The 20,695-nt window shown below is 30.4% G+C and overlaps 4 protein-coding genes across 5 annotated transcripts; 3 read left to right on the top strand and 1 right to left on the bottom strand.

Moving 5' to 3' along the window:
* The first annotated feature begins 787 nt into the window (after nt 1-787).
* LOC113846773 (small ubiquitin-related modifier 1-like) lies at nt 788-3,010 on the top strand. The gene is made up of 3 exons (XM_027475396.1): nt 788-1,019; nt 2,132-2,281; nt 2,468-3,010. Exons 1-3 carry the CDS (start codon nt 939-941, stop codon nt 2,531-2,533), a joined length of 297 nt encoding a protein of 98 aa, XP_027331197.1. The 5' UTR covers nt 788-938; the 3' UTR covers nt 2,534-3,010.
* Nucleotides 3,011-6,588: 3,578 nt separating this feature from the next.
* LOC113874572 (endoglucanase 11-like) lies at nt 6,589-8,995 on the top strand. Its single transcript, XM_027512791.1, has 5 exons — nt 6,589-6,813; nt 6,932-7,144; nt 7,416-7,616; nt 7,781-8,035; nt 8,339-8,995. The coding sequence occupies exons 1-5, from the start codon at nt 6,589-6,591 to the stop codon at nt 8,993-8,995; spliced, it is 1,551 nt and encodes a 516-aa protein (XP_027368592.1).
* A 4,455-nt stretch (nt 8,996-13,450) lies between these two features.
* Nucleotides 13,451-14,500, bottom strand: LOC113848048. Its single transcript, XM_027477411.1, has 2 exons — nt 14,356-14,500; nt 13,451-13,919 (listed from the first exon to the last, which is right to left on the bottom strand). The coding sequence occupies exons 1-2, from the start codon at nt 14,446-14,448 to the stop codon at nt 13,692-13,694; spliced, it is 321 nt and encodes a 106-aa protein (XP_027333212.1). The 5' UTR covers nt 14,449-14,500; the 3' UTR covers nt 13,451-13,691.
* Nucleotides 14,501-16,010: 1,510 nt separating this feature from the next.
* Nucleotides 16,011-20,534, top strand: LOC113846921 (adenylyltransferase and sulfurtransferase MOCS3). 2 transcript variants are annotated; one of them, XM_027475675.1, is made up of 11 exons: nt 16,011-16,380; nt 16,649-16,741; nt 16,822-16,877; nt 17,102-17,166; nt 17,304-17,378; nt 17,506-17,584; nt 17,999-18,037; nt 18,168-18,276; nt 18,786-18,904; nt 19,610-19,726; nt 19,930-20,534. In XM_027475675.1, the coding sequence occupies exons 1-11, from the start codon at nt 16,158-16,160 to the stop codon at nt 20,320-20,322; spliced, it is 1,368 nt and encodes a 455-aa protein (XP_027331476.1). In that variant the 5' UTR covers nt 16,011-16,157; the 3' UTR covers nt 20,323-20,534. The 2 variants fall into 2 exon arrangements, with proteins under 2 accessions (XP_027331476.1, XP_027331477.1); XM_027475676.1 differs by having other exon boundaries at nt 16,074-16,380; nt 16,730-16,741.
* Nucleotides 20,535-20,695: the final 161 nt, after the last annotated feature.

Raw genomic sequence — 20,695 nt, 5'->3', positions numbered from 1 at the left:
AGCATACGTTTTCGTGGTTGGTTCATTTGGTCACCTAGCTAGGTTGCTGGAGTTTGATCGAGAAATTGTGGGGTAAAAATTTGTTCTAGGCATATAGTTTTCAATGGCCATGTCTCTGTCTAGTGTTTGACTCATGACCAAATGGAAGAGGTTTTTATCTAACCATTAAAAGAGGAAGCCCTTATTGTACAGATAAGGCCAAGGAGGTGGAGGTGTCTATTTGTCCATTCGGTGGAAGTGGGGTATACCCAATTATATACATCATATTGTTTATACTTCACATTAATCCTTGTTCTATCCCTCCCCACAAATAAATGATATATGTAGCAATATTTTTTAACTTTAAACCAACAAATTAATTTAGAATGCTTGAACTCCAAGGACAAATTATCACAATATATCTGAACTAAAGAAGTAAACATAAACTAATAATTTTATATATATATATATATATATATATATATATAGTCAACAACTTATGAATATACTTAAAACAATCTTATACTTATGTCTCATTATTTCCTCTCTTTACTCTTTGCAACCCCATTTCATAGTACAATGCAAATTTTGGGCCATCCAAATCCTTGTGAAAGGCCAGACTCATTTCATTTTCTCTTTGAGTACAAGCTTTTCATTAAAGGTTGGCAGGCCCAATACAGCAATACCATATCCTGATGGGCTTCTAGAGTTAAAACCCAAATGGTATAGTGGGCCCAATAAAAACTGACAGAACAATGACCAAAAACCAAATAACTCATAAACCGACTTAAGAAGTTAAAGTTTGACCGGGAAGAGAGATATTGATGAGGGTGATACATGTGTTCCAATAAGATCTAAGGCGTGCATCACTTTGGTTAGATTCATGGCCGTTTATATAAGTAGTTGTTCTAAGAGGAAAGGAGGAACAAACGTTGTTGTTTGGGAGAATTGAGGTGAAGATGTCGGGCATGGCCAACGAGGAAGATAAGAAACCCACCGATCAGGGAGCTGCACACATCAGCCTCAAGGTCAAGGGACAGGTTTGTAATTTCACTTTATCTTCTACTTTTCTAGATTTATTTCTTCTGTCATGAAGGTTTTCTTCGTTTTTATTTATTTTTAATTTTTCGGGTTTTGCATTAATGGGTGGCTTTGATCACGGTTTGGGACTTTTGAGTTAATGGGGTTGAAGAAAAACAGAAACTTGTTCTGTTTTTTCTTAAAATTACTTGTTGAATGTTGACTGCGAAGTTTGTGCCTGATGTGCTTAATTATGGCGGCGGTTAAACTGTTTTGCAATCAAACCTATGCTGAGAATTTAATTCCTCTGTAGGGAAATTCAAATTATTTAATCATCTGGATAAAGTAGAATTTAATTAGTTTGTTTTAGCTCCCTTTACTTAGGTATGGGATTATGTGTATTAAACCATTTCCATATTGAATCTCTACTTCAGATAGCCAAGCAGCACCAGAATATGATTGTTTGCTTGGACATCTGGACTTTTTTCTGCTATTCAGGTCTCTTAGATCTGAATATAGGTTTTATGGAAGGAGGGTTATAGTCTATTTATCGTTGTCCTAAATTCTATATTAGTTTCGTGTACCTTTTCTGTTTTGACAATATCAGGCTTGACTTTAGATTAATGACAACTTTAAAACTTGATATTGAACTGAGAATACCTTTGGTGCATGGTTCAGTTGATTCGACTATGATTGAGGCATTGAGCCAAATAATATTATCAAGGGTAATTGAACAAAAAGCGTGGCGGTTTCATGGTCCAGTTGGTAGAACAGGCCGGTCTGATTGAGGTTTTAAAACTAAAACAAGGTTTTAGATGAGTGGCTATTCTCATAAAATTTGTAAAGGTCATGCACTCGCTATTTTAACAAGAGCAAGATACTCAATCCAGCATTTTAGTTTACTATTGGGAAACAATTTGGAGTGTTCTTGCTTAATTTTTGACAAGTGGAAGCAGAAGTTAAACACACTATATTTAAATGGTTATACTTTGCCATCTAGGCTTATCAAAATGTTACGGCTTTCTCATTTTAGGCTTTTCAATTGAACCTTTATATGATAGCATCATAATAAAATTGGAGGTATGGAATATACATGAGAGTGAATAGGCTAATCTGACCTTCGATACCGTAGGATGGAAACGAAACTTTTTTCCGGATCAAGAGGAGCACTCACTTGAAAAAGCTTATGAATGCTTACTGTGAACGACAGTCACTGGATTTAAACTCTGTTGCTTTTCTGTTTGATGGCCGTCGCCTACGATCGGAGCAGACTCCAGATGAGGTTTGCATATGCTATTATCTGTTTATAATTAATGTTTATACTGTCAACATTTGTTAATTTTTGTTGTGTGTATATGTATGGTTTCTGACTTGGCCCAACCTCAACTAGTGAGATGAGATAAAACTTGGTTGTTATTGTTGTTGTTGTTGTTATATGTATGGTTTCTGACTCATATTTTTGGTGCAGCTTGAAATGGAGGATGGGGATGAAATAGATGCCATGCTCCATCAGACAGGAGGTTCTCTTGTCTAAGGATGTGGTTATGGTTTACCCTGCATCATAATCTTAACTAGTTTAACTAAGGTTGGTGCAAAAGATGCAGCTTCTATCAGTTACTACTATACTGCCCATGTTGTTGGACTTACAAGTCCAACGCTTCTTTTGTCCATAAGAGTGAGTAGAATAACATTTGACGTTTGAACTTGAAAGCTGATAGCCTAGGTTTGGGTGCTTAATATACAATCTTCATGTATCTGAGCATGTAATCTATGATATGTGGCTGCTTGTTAGATGGTGTCTCTGAGTGAGCATGCCTTGGATGCTAGAAGTGATTGGAACCCAATGGATATGTGAATCTGAATGGGCCTGACCTTATATTTTTTAAATAAATAGTGTGATAAAATAATAAAGTGTGTTTGCTTTCTAGAGGAACACAGATGAATAGGCTTGATATTTGAATGAGGACAAAACTTAGTGGTTTTAGTGTAATTTTTGAATAAAAATTAATTTTTGATCTCACTAATATGAACACCAATGAAAGCATCTAAAGATCTGCAGTTTTGTCTCTCGTGTGTGTGTGTGTGTTGCAAAGAGTTATTTTAATGAATTTGATATTTAAAATTAATTGTTTAAAAATGAGTTTAAATTGATGTGACTTGTGTTTAAAAAATTTGTCTTAAAATAAACATTTTGACTTTAAATGGAAGTTTAAAGACAAAATTGATTTTGGTTAGAATCAATCAAACGTCATTTTTGAAGCAGATTATAATAAAATAAAAACAATTTTGGGTCATTTTAATGGGGATCCAAAGATTCAGATACGCTAATTTGCATGAGGGCTCATTTATTTCAAGCTTCGCTCTTCGATAATAATGGGTTTAGAACTTACTGACCCCCTAACACTTCTGTACCGTTCTTCTTTGTGTAAGAAAATAAATTAAAATCGCTATAAAGTTGACTGCAATGTGAGGGTTTGTTTCTCAGTTGGGCCAATGTAACGAAATTTTTAAATTAAAATTAACGGTTAACATGATTTATAAATCAATTGTTATGACCTAAGTTTTGTTTTTCCCCCAAACTTGCATATTTGATTCCGATGGTTTATCAGGATCTAAAACTACTCGTAGGATTCATTTTTTGAGTAATTGTAGATGATGAATATTTTAATTTATTATGTTAAATAAATGCTCGTAAAATTTCAAAATTCGTAGCGTTGAGTATATTTTCACTTGAAGTTTATTAGGTTCATAAATAAAAAACAGGTTAGTACCTAAAGAGATTTAGACCACGGCAAAATATAAACGCTAAAATAAAATAAAAAAGTTTGGCATATTCATTATTTATCAACAATTGTAATTAAATTTAATTGAAATATATTAACTATATAAATAGTTTTATTTAATCATAAATTGATATAGCAATTAATAACATGTTACATATTTATTATATTTTTATTAATTATTGAATGAAAATTTAAAATCAGTTATATAATTTGAATTATAAAAAATAAAAATAAATATAAATTAAAATATAAGAACTACCAATTTAATTAGATTTAGTAATTTTTTATATAATTTTATCTTAAATTGATCGCTAGATTAAATTTTCTATCATATAACTTATATTTACAATTTTTTTATTATTTTAAATTATTTAATATTTTATTCAATGTAATGTATACTTTTAAAATATAAAAATTTAAGATATTTTAATTGTATTTTATAATTATTTAATTTAAACTAAATTTAAAATAACTAATTAAAGTAATATATAATTTTTTTTTCAATTGACAGTATTTTGATATTAAATATTATATTCTTTAATTATAATATTTCTATTCAGTTTTTGACATTTTATATAATAAAATTGATTGGAAAAAATATTACTAAATAGAAAGTTAATTGTTATGAATTTAACATTTAAAAATATATACTAAAAAAATGTATTTTTGAATTTGATTAAAATGTAAGAACAATATAAAATATTTTTACACTATCATTTAATCTCGTATTGTCGAAGTAATAAAAGTTATTAAATTTTTATAATAAATATATAAAATTATATTCATTTAATATTTTAATTAATTAATGGTCTGAATTTTTTTTTATACAAACAATGCCGCAAAACAAAGTTATTATTTGTTATAATTATTTGGAATAAATTTAGTTTAAAACATATTGTAAAAGTATATTTGACTATACTTTTATATTAAATGATACTAGTATATTATTACAAATTAATTTTAAAATATTAATAAATTTATATTCCTTTTTTATAATGTATTTAATTACGTAAACGACTTTTCATGTTAGAAACATTATTACTAAACAAAAAAATAATTGCTATGATTTTAATAACTAAAAATATATACTATAATGTTTATTTAAAAAAAATAAATTTAGTTTGTAAACATATTTTTTGAAAGTAAAATTGACTGCACTGTGACATTAAATGGTATATTTAATAAGTGTAGTATATATAATGAATTTAAATAGCAATTTTAAATGTTATATTAATTCATTGTAGTATATTTATTAGGTGTATGGCTTTTGATTAATTAAAAATAATATTGAAAATTAAAATATGTACATTAAAATTTTAGGCAAATACTAACTAAACATTGATTAAAAAAAATTAAAAGTTAAAACTTTCTGTCAAACAATATTATTAAAGTGATTTTTCATGCAGTTAGCATGTTTACTAATACTAAAAATTGTATTTTTATTTCTTTAACATGAATTATATTACTTTTTTTTAATCATTCATTATAATAAAATTATTTTATAACAAAATTTAAAATCAAATTTAAATCAATATTTACACACACAAGATGTAAAATTAATCACACACATATTTGTTATATTAATTGTTAATCTAAATAAAATATTATGAGTTGCCTTAAATTTAAATAATTTATGCAATATTATTAAATATAATATTCATTAACTATAGAGTACGTGAATTAAATGACACTAAATTATGTAATATAGTTTCAAATTTGAATCCTAAAAATGTTAAATACTTGAGCAAATAACTTTAAACTAAAAATATTATATTCATTAATTACAATATATTTATTAGGTACGTGACTTTTTAGATATAAGATGATTATATTTTGATATTAAATGCTATATTTATTAAATATATATAATACATAAAATATTAAATAATATATTTATATAAAACATTGTAAGATAATAAATAATTTTTTTATTATTTTTATACAAAATAATATTCCTATACTATTTATAATATCTTTTATAAAAAATAAACAACTACTTCATCAAAATTAATAAAAAAAGTTACATATCATAAATTTACAGTATATTTTAAAAAAATAATAAAAGGTCAAATTTATAATTCATACATTCAAAGAATGAATCTACCCGTTTATATGAGTAAAAAGTGAATATGTTTTTAGTTTTCTATAAAAATTATGTAAAATTAATTTGCTTAAAAAAAATTTAAACCAAACGTTGAATTAATTAATCTTCTATTTTATTAAAATTTATTAAGTGCAAAAAATTAATACTAGATATTAATGGATGTTAACTTTTTAAAAATATTTAAAATAATAATTGGTCAAATTTATAACTCATGTATTTAATGAATTTATCCGGTTATACGGGTGGGTGAAGGTGCTTTTAATATAAATATAAACAAATAAAAGTATCGAAACAAATGTAGCATTAAATGAATTTTGTCTTTATTTTTACATTTTAGACTAAAAATAATAATATTTTTTATAAATAAAATAAATTAGAAAAAAAAAAAGAATTTCGAAACCGCAAAAGTCATTTGCTCCTTATGGTTTCAAGTGTTCTTCAACAAATATATACTGCTGTTCAATTACAGAGGAAATTCACCCCAACGGTGTTCCTCACGCGCCTTGATTCAAAATGAAATTTTGTAAAATCCTATTGGGGTATTTGAATTTGTTTACAAACAAAACAAATGAGAGACAAAATATACTAGCCAACAACGTAGCAAGATGATGACTGATGCCCCTGTTAATCTCCCTACACTAAATATATACACTGATACACAGAGGTAGAGAGATTCATATTTCATACGTTAAAGACGGAGAAATGAAGAAAGACAAAGTTCAAAACAACACTCCGTCTTTGACACTATGCATTGCTTTACTCTCTCTCACCACAATCTTCCTTCCTTTATGTGAGTCCTTCAACTATGGCCAAGCCCTCTCCCAGAGCCTCCTTTACTTTGAATCTCAGCGTTCAGGTCGCTTACCCCACAACCAAAGGGTCACTTGGCGTCACCATTCTGCCCTCACTGATGGTCTAGAACAAGGGGTACATTCATTGATTACTTTCTATCTAAACTGTGTTCTTTTTTTCTTTTTCTGTCTACCCATGTTTCATGTTTCAATTTTCATTCACTCCAATGTTGTTTGTGTTTTTGGGCACGTAGGTGGACTTGGTGGGAGGTTACTATGATGCTGGGGATAACGTTAAGTTTGGGCTTCCAATGGCATTTACCATAACACTCCTCTCATGGGCTGTCTTAGAATACGGGGAACAAATCGCTGGTGCCGGCGAGTATTCTCACGCGCTGGAGGCCATCAAGTGGGGCACCGATTATTTCATCAAGGCCCACACACGACCAAATGTTCTTTGGGTTGAGGTATTTATTTCAATTCATTTCTTATAATTCCACTGATTTTTAATCTTTGAAAATTAGTTACCCCACGCGCCGCCGTTGAGAATGGGATGAATGCTAATACTCCTTCCAAACTCACCGGCGGAATAGATTCAGTTGTCGGAACAGTCAGCGGATTCATCATGAGTTTCTGGGCCGACTCGCCGTCATGGCGCGTTGCATCACTCGCGGCTGGACATGAACTTGAAACCCTGTATATAAATTATGAATGTAGCTTATGACTGACAACTTTCAGGTGGGTGACGGCGATACTGATCACTACTGTTGGCAGCGGCCGGAGGACATGACGACGTCACGGCGAGCTTATAGGATTGACCGGAACCAGCCCGGCTCCGATGTCGCCGGCGAGACGGCGGCAGCGTTGGCAGCGGCATCCATTTTGTTTAGGAGAACAAACCCACATTACTCTCAACTACTTTTGCACCATGCGCAACAGGTATGTTGGACTTGGTTAGTAACTGATTATATATATATTGTTGTTGTTATTCAACGCATTACACAGTTGAATTGGATTAATTTAATTGAATTATAACTTTTAATTTGACTATGGATAATTGGTGGTGATAGATATTATAATATGAATGTGGTTGTGTTGTGTAGTTGTTTGAGTTTGGTGACAAGTTTAAGGGGAAATATGATGAGAGTGTTGGAGTGGCTAAAGGATATTATACTTCGGTTAGTGGGTACATGGATGAGTTACTTTGGGCAGCGATTTGGCTTTATAGGGCCACCGAAAAGGAAGAATATTTGAACTATTTTTTGGACAAAGCTTATGACTTTGGTGGGACCACTTGGGCCATGACTGAATTCAGCTGGGATGTCAAGTACGCAGGTCTTCAAGCCATTGCTTCTATGGTAATTATAAATCTCTCTTTTCTCACACATTTCCCAACTAAAGCATGTCCTTTTTCTAAATTCTAATCTTTCATTAATTATTCTTCTACCTTCTTAAGTTTTAAAATGTCAAAAAAGGTTCATTAGAAGTGCTACTATTGTACCTCACTTTTGGGCCATGGTTTATTTCTTTAGATTATTTATTCATTTATTTTGAGTAAAAGTCTAAAAAACGCTTATAAAGTTCTTATTTTAAGGAGTAACTGTGAATTTTATTGGGTCTATTATGAGATCAATGCAATTTTTTTATTTTGCTTTTAACAGCTTCTCATGGAGGAGAAGCACAAGAAACACGAAGTCATACTCAAACAGTATCGTTCAAAAGCCGAACACTACCTCTGCGCGTGTCTCAACCTCAACAACGTTACTAACGTGCAGCGCACCCCAGGAGGGTTACTGTATGTCCGCCAATGGAACAACATGCAATATGTCGCAACGGCGTCGTTTCTTCTCACAGTGTACTCTGATCATCTCTTAGCCACAGGTCAGAAGCTTAATTGCCAAAAAGGGGAAGCGGGTTCCAATGAGTTATTTGCCTTTGCAAAATCACAAGTTGATTACATCTTGGGTTCTAATCCAATGGGTATGAGCTACATAGTAGGCCACGGATCCAATTTCCCCCGGAGGGTGCACCATAGGGGTGCATCCATTGAATCATACAATGGGAACAAGGGTTTTATTGGGTGCACTCAGGGTTATGATAACTGGTATGGACGGCCCGGGCCCAATCCCAATGTACTCATTGGGGCCCTCGTTGGTGGGCCTGACATAATGGACCAGTTTAAAGATGACAGGAGCAATTACATGCAGACAGAGGCTTGTACATACAATACGGCGGCACTTGTAGGGGTTTTTGCTAGATTGTATGGATCCGAAGGTGATGTTTATAACAATGAACCATCTTTGGTAGCTTCTAGCTAATTGAGAGATTATAGAGAAGTTTTTGGCATATACTATGGTTATAGACTTATAGTTTTATGGCATTAGATAGATACTGCCATTGCAATTTGAGTATATAGTTAGATATATACAATATTGTTACTCAAGGCGCAAAAAAGCGTCTAGGGACATTAGGTGGAATCGCCAATTGTACCATTTGTACTTAGTAAACGGAAAAAGTGAGCATAAATGGTGAAAGAGGGCTCTATCCTTTATTTACTGGTGTGCGAGTTTATTCAAACCTTAAAATTTATCACAAAGAAAGAAAACTGATTAAATAAAGTAGAAGTGTGAAAATTTATTGAATTTCAACGTCAATTGAAAGAAAAGTTTCGAGTTTGATAGATTGGCAACCTAATAGTAATAGTTGCACCTACCGACACAAAAAGGCAAGTTTTATTTGCAACACTTGGAGCATGAAGGAACAGGGATTGAAAATCTCACTAATATGAAAAGAATTGGTTTTTGTTTTTTCAAATCACGGGATTCTTGGGTTTCTTTTTCTCCATAACTATGGTTATGATCTGATCCTTCAATTACGGTTGCAATGGTAGAATCAACATGCCCAAAAGCACTTTTTCCATGGAACCAAATTTGCGGGGTAATGGCCTCGCATGAGCCACATGGAAAAGCCACCCAAAACGAAAATCAAGCAGGATTTAGTGCCACGATGCTTTGTTTCGAGTCCTCAAAATTCAAGTATTGGTCCCAATCACAAGGTTCGAACGTTGAAACCCAACACGTCACACCATATAACCCATCTTTGTTAACGCACAAATGTAGCGCGTGGAAGTGGCAACACGGTCAGTACTATTTTTACTTTGGAACATTTTTATTTTTATTTAGGAAGTGTCGTTTTCCTTGTGGGAATAGAAGAAACACAAAGGCATTGGAACATGCGGTGAAGCACAGTTAATACCATATTTACAACGCAAGAATGTTTGAATGTCGTAAAAGGAATAGTGCACAAGCCAGAAATGTCACCTTGCACCGTAGGCATAGGCTAAAGCCAACGTCGCAACATTGAATGAAGCATACTAATTATTAATCGTGCAAGAAATTCATGAAACAATAATGGCAATTCGTGATGGTTCAGGGCATTCACGATTTAGATGCACACTTTTAATGAGTCTGGAAATTTCATCAAAATCACGTTAACTCAAGTAGCAATGGCAGAAAGTCAAACATAAGTCAGAAAGTAGTTTCAGCTGGGCAGAACTTAATGCTGGAAAAAAATGCTAATAAAATTTTTAATGCGCGAATTTTATCACTTTTTAATAGAGTTAAGTCGAAATTAAAATAAAATGGCATAGGTAGATGCAAATTAACACAAAAAAATAAAAACTTGAAAGATAAAAGAAAAAGAACCAATGTACTGCTTGGAAATTGAAAATTTTAAGAGGAATAACTGAATTTAGCCATTTGGTTCCAGCCACTAATTTTTGCAGGCTGATACACAATTCAACTTTTTATCTAAAATACTTTAAAAATCTTTACTGATGACAAAATTTTATTTAGAAATGTCATGTTTTAGGGAATATTAAAATAAAGCCCATAAACTGAACCAAACAAATGATTTCATTTTTCAGGCTCAATCCAGTGAGTGCACGAGATACATACGCTACGGGGTGGAGTTCAGCTCAAGCCCAACCTACATTGATAACATTGTTTTTTTTTTTATGGCATTTAAAATTCCCATCCATAGTGGAAAGCTTTGTAGTTATATTAGTAAATTTATTAAATTAAATGACAATTTTGGTTAGCTATCACCTGAATCTTGATATATACTCTCAATATGTCTGCCCCTAATTTCAGAGAAATAAAAAATGTTCATTTATGTTAATACTCATTCTTTAGTTCTCTGTCACGTATTAAGAACCTGATCTATATTAGAATTTTTATTAATTCTGAAAATATTATTTACTATAATAATAACATTTTAAAAATATTTCTTTATTTGAAATTATTTTTTCGTATCATTTAAATATTACACATTATAAAAACAATTTTAATGTGTGCTTAACAGGTGTAAATTGTATATGGACTTGTACTTAGTTTTGGCCATATTCCTATTTCAACAACTAGCATCATTCAGTTTAAATTTACGTACAACACATAACATAAGGCACATGAAATTATTTTTTGTCAGTCAGAAAAGTTAAATTCAAGCATGATAAGAACACCTAACACACTTGGTGTTGATATGTTGTTTCTTTGACTATTTGTCTTTCTACTACTTATTGGTTACTTCATCCTTTGTCAAACATAAAATTTGTTTGTGTATAATTAATGGTAACACAAAATTTATTTTGCATTCTATTTCTACCTACCAAACTCTTTGTGGGCATACATATCTTGCCTTTTACATAAGGAATCTGCTCATTTTGTTTCGATCTATTTTCACAAAACTAACTCATCATCTTTTTTAAGCTAGCTTTAATGGGTTCAAAATTTTAAAATTAACATTAAGTCAGACAATTGAACTTGATATTTTTTATTTTTTAATAATTATATATTAATGTTAACTTTTTTTTATTTAAATAGATAATATTTTATAATATTAAGTCAAACTTAATAGCTTGGTTGCGTACCTTTCGATCTAGCAATAATAGTATATATTTACAAAATCAATAAACATGCGTAGTAGCCTTCAAGCTCACAATACGGATATCAACCTATTACATACAAGTACATAGCTTATGTTTAAGTTTGACAAAAATAGCTAATAAATTAATTAAAAATTAGGTAAAAGTTGATCTTTGATAATTTTATTTAAAATCAATATTTTATGAAAAATAAAAATAAGTAATATTTAATGAGAAATTTACTGAAATAACTAATATAATATTAAAAATACAATAAATAAGAAATTTTAGAAAAATATTAAGGATAAAATAATAATAGTAAATTATAAAATATAAATTGAAAATATACTTTGAATAATGCCATTATGAATTAATGAGAAAAGTTTGTTTATGAAATACTTTTATTTTAACCAAAGCATATAAAGTAATAAAATAAACTATAAACTATAAACTAATGAAAAAATCTTATAAAATAGACTTTACATGAACCAATTTGCATAAGCACAATAATGCACAATCCAGTGAAGATAAGTGCTAAATTAGGTCGTGATGTCTCTCATTCAATCAATTTCAAAGTGGATGATACCTCCCAACTACAAATTGGGGTTAGACAATAACATAACTTCAATGGAGGGCCCTCAAACATTTCTTTCACTAGAATGACACATCTAACTTAACTTTACGAAAGCACCTTAGGAGAAAAGGAAGTGTTTAAATGGCCACAAATTTTACTTCTTTTGACACAAAAAAAAAAGCTAACCACAATAAATGTAGAATTGTTTCTTTTTTAATTTTTTTTTGGTGACAAGAATTGTTGATTCTGCTGTGATGTGTTTGGCTGTGTTAATATTGCCCTCTGCTAATAACACACTTACGCGTCCCGAATGACCCAACACACAGCCTTGAATTCTCTTATCACGACACGACCAACAAAAAAATAAATTCTCTTATCATGATAAGTAATCTTTATTTCTTTTTATAAATCCTCAAGATGAAGAAAAAAATTGTTTTTATTGGTTTGTTTATATAGAAATTCAAAATAATAATTTTTTTATTAATGTTCTTTTATTCATATAAAATATTGATACAGTCTGAGTAGCTCAAAAATAAAAAGCACTTATTAATAAAAAATATATTAGTAAATTTAGCTATTAATTATAGTAAAATAATTGAAATTATTAATTTGTATAATTTTTTTCTTAATAAATAAAAACAAAAATAATATGATATGATTATATTAAAAACTAAAAATAATTTTTTATCAAATAAAATATAATTAATGACCTCTATAAGTTTTATACCAATTTAATGATAATTTAAATAGGAATAATTTTAAATCTTTCTATTTTTATGTATATAGTTTTTTAAATTATTAAATATTTTTTAATTTTTAAAATAATAAATATATACAATATTCCATTTAGTATTTATTTTAAAAATTAATAAAAACTTATTTAAAAGATTAGTATGAGAATATAACAAATATATTTAAATTTATCAAGTGAAAATACTAATTTATTTAATATTTAAATTAATTTAAAATATTGAATGTATAATGATAATATTTTTTAATTAATAGATTTAGGGAACTTATAAATGTAATCTTTTCTATTTTGATACACCTATTTAGAAAACTATTTTTTATATTAATTTATGTACAAAAACATACAATAAAAATCTATATATAACAAATTATAAAATATTACATGTATTAATACATTAAATGTTATAATTTTTAATGAAAAATATTATTATTAAATTTCTTATTGTATGTCTTTAAATGCAGAAACTGAACAAAAAATTGCGAACTTGTGATACTTGTTTTGTCCGATTAACTAGGCCATGATTTCAAAATTTTAACATATTCAATCAACCAAACAATCAACTACAACAAAGATGGAGTTTGATCCTCCAAACCCAGGATTTCAAATAGTTACATATACACAAGCCAAGAGTGATTCATAATATCACTAATAAAGATTGAAGCTTTCTTCTACTGCAGAAACAAACACTTGAAAGGGAAGCTGTCTGAAAGTAACACAATCTTACACATTTTGACTGCACTATAGATAGAAATCTGAGAGAGTAGATTCCTAATCGCCCCTCCTAAGAGAATCTTTATACCTGTTCTTGACAGATTCATCCTTAGAGTCACCAATAATACCCTCTTTTTCTGCATTATCATATGACTTATCAACTTTCTTACTTGCCACCCCTTCCCTGGCCTTCTCCTCAGCAACTCTTTGGAACTCTTCAGCTGTGGAAGGTGCCCTCTCTTCCATCAAACGACTACGGTTTCCATTGCTTGCTTGCCCATAATTCTGATTCATTCATTCATTCAGTAACAAAAAAAGACTACACTACTTATTGGTCACTGTAAAAACATGTTCATATTATTAATACATAAAATCAATAGTTTTTATCACTCCTATAGGAAACCCTTTATTGCACTTTCAAGTACAACAAACCTTGATTTTCACTTTCAAGAATAGGATCACTCAGAAGACTGAAACATGAATGAAGTTTTCCTTCTCAAACATAACGATTAAAAATTAAAATCCCACTCTTTTTGTTTATCTGATTTAATTTCCTGGTGGGATCGTTCTTACAAAAGAATAAAAATTTGCACAGCAAGTAGCTAATATAAATTAGTAACTTTACAGCAAAAAAGCAAATAAAAGTAGAACTATTGGGATGGAAGTTAAAAGAATAACAAAAACACCCAGAAAAAAAAAACCATAAAAATAAAGGTGATACCTTAATGGTGTTGTTTAAGAATGGTCTATTAGGCTTTCCCAAGGAGGATCTTGAAGTGGCATGAAGAAGAGAGTGGAACTGAGCACCAGACATGGTTCTTCCTTTCCAGAGGGAATGTTAAAGAGAAAATATTGCAATTTGAGTTGAGACACTTTAGCTGTGGTGTCGGTTTAAATAAAAAACAAAAGGACAAGATTGCACCTTAACTTGATGCAGATATCCATTTATTGCCATTTGTTAATGCTAATCCAATAAATCTATCTACACCTATAATTAAAATTAATTTTACTTATAACTAAATTTAGGTGTAGTATTTTAATTCTTTTTAATATTATTTTTACTTAAAAGTTAAGAATTTTATTTTATCAATCAATTTTAATTTTTATTATATATTATTAAAGTAAAATTATAATTTTAATAAAATGATAAAATTTAAAATATTATATCTAAATTTGATTAGACTCTTAGCATGATTAACCCTGAAAGCTATGTTCGGTTTTTAAATATTACTTTTAACAGAAAAAGTTGAGATCTCTAATGGGTCGTATTCATATGTGATCAAGATAATTCCTTTTCACGAGTTAAAAATATTGAATTTTTTTTTGAATATTCTACATTTATCTATCACCAATGATTGCATGAAATACTTTTATACAAATGAAATAATAAAAAGATTTTTTATGTTGCAAGGCCTTGGGTTTGCTTCACTCCAAACGATTTCTTACTCTTAAAAGGAGCAAAGGTTTTTATTATTATTTTAACTATTATTTTTCAAATATATATTATTATTCAGTTTAATTTTTGTGCATAATTTCTTTAAATATTAACTCTTCTAAAAATCAACATCAATATTATTAGAATTTAAAACAAACCTATGCGGGAGTCTCCCACGTGTTATCATATTTGATTTTTTTTTTAACGGGGTAACGGTTTATAATAAGTGTTTTTTTTAACTACAAATATACTATTTTATGTATTTAATTTTATTCAACTAAATGATTTGAGTTGAATCAACCGAACTTAAAGAGTATAATTTTAATTATTATTAATATAAAATTTTTATAATTGTTAATTAATTAAAATATACATTAAATATAAAATATTAACTTTATCTTTAAGATTCATTTTAAAAAAATAGCATGCTTTTATTTTTTAAAAAATTATAAATTTAGAGTATAGAAGTACTATTTTTTAATAAATATATTATTTTTATATGTTTAAATTAAAAAACCAAGTTAGTAAAATTATTAAATTAATCATAATAAAAATATCTAATTCTGAATTTTTACTTATACATAATGCATGATTAGATAAGTGTATACAAACTTTGATTGATGTTAATATATTTAATTAAATTTTAATTGTAATAGATAACTACAATAAAATTTTATTTCGTTAGATAAAATCACTTACATAATGATATGACGTACTGAACTCAATTTAAAATCAGCAAATTATAATTTAAATATGTAAAATTAATATTTTTATATACTCCAAAGTTAATAGATTAAGTTAAAATTACTTTTTAATAACAATATCCAAACATGAATTAGATTTTATCTCAATCAATTTTTATAATAAATCCAGATAGATTTTTCAAAAATTGTCAAACGAAAACAAAACAAAAATTTTCATAACTTTTTTCAAATATTCCAATCCAAAGAAACGCTTATCCGAAATTGAGTTTTGAAACAGCGGCAGTTACAGCTAGAAAACCCTGGTTTTGTTTGGTGTTGGGCGTTTGCTCAGAGCAAAGATCGAACACTGACTTTTGGTCAACAGAGTCTATTTTGCTTGGGGCTATGTCGGCGTCTGAGATTCTTCGTGAACTCAATTCACTGAAGAACGAAAAGACCAAAATCGAACATAAAATCTCAGTGCTCGAAGCTCAACTCAGAGATATTAATCTCCAAAACGACGCCGTATCCGATGATGGTTCTTCATTGTACCCTACAAACGGATTGACACGTGACATGATCCACAGATACAGTCGCCATCTCATGCTTCCTTCCTTCGGTGTTCAAGGTCTTCTCTTCAACATTTTATATCTTTATATATATCATGCAAATTAACCCTAATTTAATTTAAATTCATTAGTTAAAGTATGTTCGTTGCAAATGTAAGTTGAAGTGTTAAATATAGTTAGTTCTAAGTAGTAACCTTAATTATCTTTTACAATTGCATTTTCCTTGTGTTTTTTTCAGTGGGAAAAATAGAGCTATATTCTGCATTCGTATATGATTTTTTTAGTCTTAATTTTGTTTTTCCACATTGTTGTGTGTATGGAGTGCAGGGCAAGCAAATCTGTTGAAGTCATCAATTTTAGTTGTGGGAGCTGGAGGATTGGGTGCTCCTGCATTGTTATACCTTGCAGCTTCTGGTGTTGGTAAAATATGGCACTTATAATCTTTATTGCATTAGACTATTCTTTTCTTGGAGCTTACACTTTTGAAAATCTATATGCAGGGCGCTTGGGTATTATTGATCATGACGTGGTTGAGCTCAATAATATGCATAGGCAGGTGAGATTTTGTCTTTTTAAACCCTCTCACCTTTTGATGTGGCAGGTGTTACACGTATCTTGTGTGTTGTTGTGTTTGTGTCTGGCAATGGCCTTTTGAGTGATTACTTTTGCGAGTACAAGTTGTTAACATGTGCCTTGCATTTTGTGTTTGCGTTAATTTACTGAAATTTTTCGTAACTTTGCAATTGTTATTATTTTCAACTCATTTGTGCTGTATTTCAGATAATCCACACGGAAGCATTTGTTGGCAAGCCGAAGGTCAAATCTGCTGCTGCAGCTTGTCGCTCGTATGTTGCTCTCTCACCTCTCGTCACATTAATTTTCATGGAGAAAATGAAAATAAATCCTCATGTGAATTTTATCTTTTCAAAATTTTGTTATATTTGTATCAATGTTCTCGGAACTAAGATGTTTTTAATATTAGGATCAATTCTTCTATTCAAGTTGTGGAATATGAAGAAGCTTTGCAGAATTCCAATGCTTTGGAAATTTTCAGCAAGTATGCTTTCTATTGTAAATATGATCTTTCTTTTTGCTTGATGCCTCTTCTTCTATGCTTGCCGTATCCGTTTCACTTTGAATATTACCACTGACCATGTGATTTTTTTATTATGTGAATTTGTTAGATATGATTTAATAGTAGATGCAACAGATAATGCTCCTACCAGGTACTTGATCAGTGATTGCTGTGTGGTACTAGGAAAGGTAAATCTTAATGTTTTGATGTATGAACAAATTGTGACCATTTGAATTGATGTCTACGTGTCTTTTCCCTTGTTACTTAAATTTTTTGGTTCCTTCATGAATGCACTTTCTGAGTCAGCATTGGTTTTAGTGTTTGATTCATTAAAGTGTGCAATACCTATATTAATTCAACAAGAAGGAAGTTCTGTGTGGGTCCTATGTGCTTCTTGATACCTAAAAAAAATTTCAAAGTGTATCTGCTGAGTTATTACCCCTAAAAATCTTTGTGCAATTGCTCTCTCTAGGCATCACATTTTTTAATTCATTGTAAATTTGAGAAGCTATGTATAATTATATGGCTTTCTTATATTCCATTCAGTTAACCATTTCTTTTTCCTTTTGTTCCTTATACTTAATTGTTTTCATGTGGTGCAGCCTCTTGTATCAGGTGCTGCATTGGGATTGGAAGGGCAGGTACATGTCTAAATATTTTTTTCTGGCATTTAAGTAGAACGGTGCTTCATTGAGGAACTAGTACTCCTATCCTATGTGCTCAATTATATCACATAAATTTGAGGTATAACCATGGAAACTTATGCTGCAGCTCACTGTCTACAATTACAATGGTGGTCCTTGCTATCGATGCCTCTTTCCAATTCCACCACCTAGAACAGCTTGCCAAAGTTGTGCTGACGGTGGAGTTCTAGGAGTAGGTAAATTTACTAGTGTTTTTGTGAGCTGAATCAGTTTTAATTTTCAGTACTAGTCTCCTAGACATTTATATAAGCATGAACAATGTCAATCTTATGACAAAATTCTTATGCTCGCCTATGTTCATTATGAAGCTGAGCCATAGACTCAGTAATATATACTTCTGTCACTGTTACGTTCACAGCCAACATAAAATTTTTCCTAATCTCATAAATGACAAGCAATTAGGACACTGTGCATATTGCAATTTCATTTTGTTTACCATGGAGTGTACTCTTTAGTAGGACTGTTATGAAAAATTCAACTGGGGTGGAATGTTCAAGTTGTTTCATTTATAATTAATTTAGCCAAACTATGAATTACTGGATTCTGGGCTTTATATCATCCATGTGTGTGATTGTAAATATTTATCATTCAACATGGGTTACTTCTGACTAGAATCTTTTTATTTTATTTTTCCTACTCTTACCATTTGTTCTGGTTTTCTGACGTTTGCTCTTAATGTTTTCAGTTCCTGGTATAATTGGGTGTCTCCAAGCTCTCGAGGCTATTAAGATTGTAGCTTCTGTTGGTGAACCACTCTCAGGAAGGATGCTTCTCTTTGATGCATTGGCTGGACGAATTCGTACTGTATGTTAAAAACTCCACAACCTTGCTTATTGTATGTTATAGTCATTATTTTTTGTATTGCCCAGGAAGATGGAATTAAGATGGAATTGAGAGGATAGTAATGGATGATTATTTCTGAGTAATGCAGTATGGGAAAGCAGTGTTAAGATTAAGGATTAATCTCATTTGTCTATTAGGATTTTATAAGTGGGCCATCTATTAGTTGTTTGATTGTCAGGATTTTCTTATATATTAGGATTTTATTTCAAACAATTAGTTGAATAAAAAGTTAGGGTTTTGTATCCTAGTGGTGTTAGGACTATTAGGTTAACATTTTTCCCACTCAAGGATGTGTGCCTTAAATTCTCTTTAGAGGAATTGATACTATTGAGAGATTCTCCTCAATCCTCATTCACACTAATTTTTCTCTAAATTATAATTATTGTCCTGCAGACGATTATTTCTTTTAAAAAATTCTTATAAGAAATTGTTTATCAAACTGACTGTCCAAAATTAAACTGAGACTTGTTAGTTCCAAATCATAATCGTTATTATGCTGTCCCAAAGTAAATATATAATGGATAAAACCTCATTTTTTATCAGAATATTTTCCCTGCCAAGGATAGACATTGAATATACAAAGTCAACAATTTATATAATGATTTTGACCATGGTACGATAGCAAGATCTTGTATATTAGATACTGATTATGTTTTTATTGCACAGGTCAAAATTAGAGGAAGGTCTGTGGAGTGTAAAGCTTGTGGAGAAAATGCTACATTTGCCCAACAGCAATTCCGAGAATTTGATTATGAGAAGTTCACTCAGACTCCCTTGCGTGTGGTATGAAATCGTTACTCTTGCCTTGAGCTTCTACCTCCGTTGTATTTAAATGAGATTGTTTCAAGTTATGTATATTTTTCATCTGCACTTTGTGTTGGATGAGATTGTTGGAGATCAAATTCCTCCCAAAAGCCTACAAAATTGTCTTCGAATATATTATTTTGAGATTTTCAATATCATTAATGCATTCCACGCATATGCAGCCTCCTGTGAAGTTAAATCTACTTCCCAGTGAATCAAGAATCAGCAGCAAGGAATACAGTGAAATAATTCTTAAGAAGGAACCACATGTGCTGGTTGATGTTAGACCGGCTCACCATTTCAAGATTGTATCTCTCCCGAAGTCCCTTAACATTCCACTCTCAACATTAGAGGTTAGGTTGCCGGAAATATCATCAGCTTTGAAGAAAGAGGAAGAGGACAGTGGTGTGGTTTCTGGATCAAGTGCACAATTGTATGTAGTATGCAGAAGGGGAAATGATTCTCAAAAGGCTGTTCAGTATCTTCAAAAATTGGGTTTCACTTCTGCCAAGGATATTGTTGGGGGCTTAGAGTCTTGGGCCCACAATGTGGATCCTAAGTTCCCTACATATTAGCAGGCCTGTTTAGCTATAGAAAAAACGGGTTTCATTAAATTATACTCCTGGCTTGAATTTGTTTTGATGTATTATACTAGGGATGCTGCTTTCATTTTTCCATGTCTTTTTATATTATTCACGCAACTTTTTTTTTTTTTTTTTTTTGTGTAATCTATTGACGTTACTCTTGACGTTGAATTGCTGTAGAATGATGTGGTCTATTCATTTTTCCAAGTTTCTTTCATTGGTTACAGTTAAACAAATCAGAGGGTATTCCCGTTGTCGCAGCAGTTGCCAATAATAGTTCCTTCATGGAGCTTATTTACTAACCAGCGAACTCTCCTTGTAGAAGTTGGGTTCAATAATATATAAAGAAATCATAGTTTTTTCA

The sequence above is a fragment of the Abrus precatorius genome, unplaced genomic scaffold (assembly GCF_003935025.1).
Source record: "Abrus precatorius isolate BTA unplaced genomic scaffold, Abrus_2018 Scaffold8, whole genome shotgun sequence".
NCBI lineage: Eukaryota > Viridiplantae > Streptophyta > Magnoliopsida > Fabales > Fabaceae > Abrus > Abrus precatorius.
The sequence above is the reverse complement of the archived record's forward strand: the minus strand, read 5'-3'. Positions and strand labels throughout refer to the sequence as shown.

What these genes read in the sequence shown, in the direction of transcription:
- LOC113846773 (XM_027475396.1), top strand. Translation starts at nt 939, where the DNA reads ATGTCGGGCATGGCCAACGAGGAAGATAAGAAACCCACCGATCAGGGA. An exon ending in GCCTCAAGGTCAAGGGACAG is followed by an intron (nt 1,020 to 2,131) that starts GTTTGTAATTTC and finishes TCGATACCGTAG; the next exon opens with GATGGAAACGAAACTTTTTT. An exon ending in CGGAGCAGACTCCAGATGAG is followed by an intron (nt 2,282 to 2,467) that starts GTTTGCATATGC and finishes TTTTTGGTGCAG; the next exon opens with CTTGAAATGGAGGATGGGGA.
- LOC113874572 (XM_027512791.1), top strand. Translation starts at nt 6,589, where the DNA reads ATGAAGAAAGACAAAGTTCAAAACAACACTCCGTCTTTGACACTATGC. An exon ending in CTGATGGTCTAGAACAAGGG is followed by an intron (nt 6,814 to 6,931) that starts GTACATTCATTG and finishes TTGGGCACGTAG; the next exon opens with GTGGACTTGGTGGGAGGTTA. An exon ending in TTTTGCACCATGCGCAACAG is followed by an intron (nt 7,617 to 7,780) that starts GTATGTTGGACT and finishes TGTGTTGTGTAG; the next exon opens with TTGTTTGAGTTTGGTGACAA.
- LOC113848048 (XM_027477411.1), bottom strand. Translation starts at nt 14,448, where the DNA reads ATGTCTGGTGCTCAGTTCCACTCTCTTCTTCATGCCACTTCAAGATCC. An exon ending in TCTTAAACAACACCATTAAG is followed by an intron (nt 13,920 to 14,355) that starts GTATCACCTTTA and finishes TGAATGAATCAG; the next exon opens with AATTATGGGCAAGCAAGCAA.
- LOC113846921 (XM_027475675.1), top strand. Translation starts at nt 16,158, where the DNA reads ATGTCGGCGTCTGAGATTCTTCGTGAACTCAATTCACTGAAGAACGAA. An exon ending in TCAATAATATGCATAGGCAG is followed by an intron (nt 16,878 to 17,101) that starts GTGAGATTTTGT and finishes GCTGTATTTCAG; the next exon opens with ATAATCCACACGGAAGCATT. An exon ending in CGGTGGAGTTCTAGGAGTAG is followed by an intron (nt 18,277 to 18,785) that starts GTAAATTTACTA and finishes TAATGTTTTCAG; the next exon opens with TTCCTGGTATAATTGGGTGT.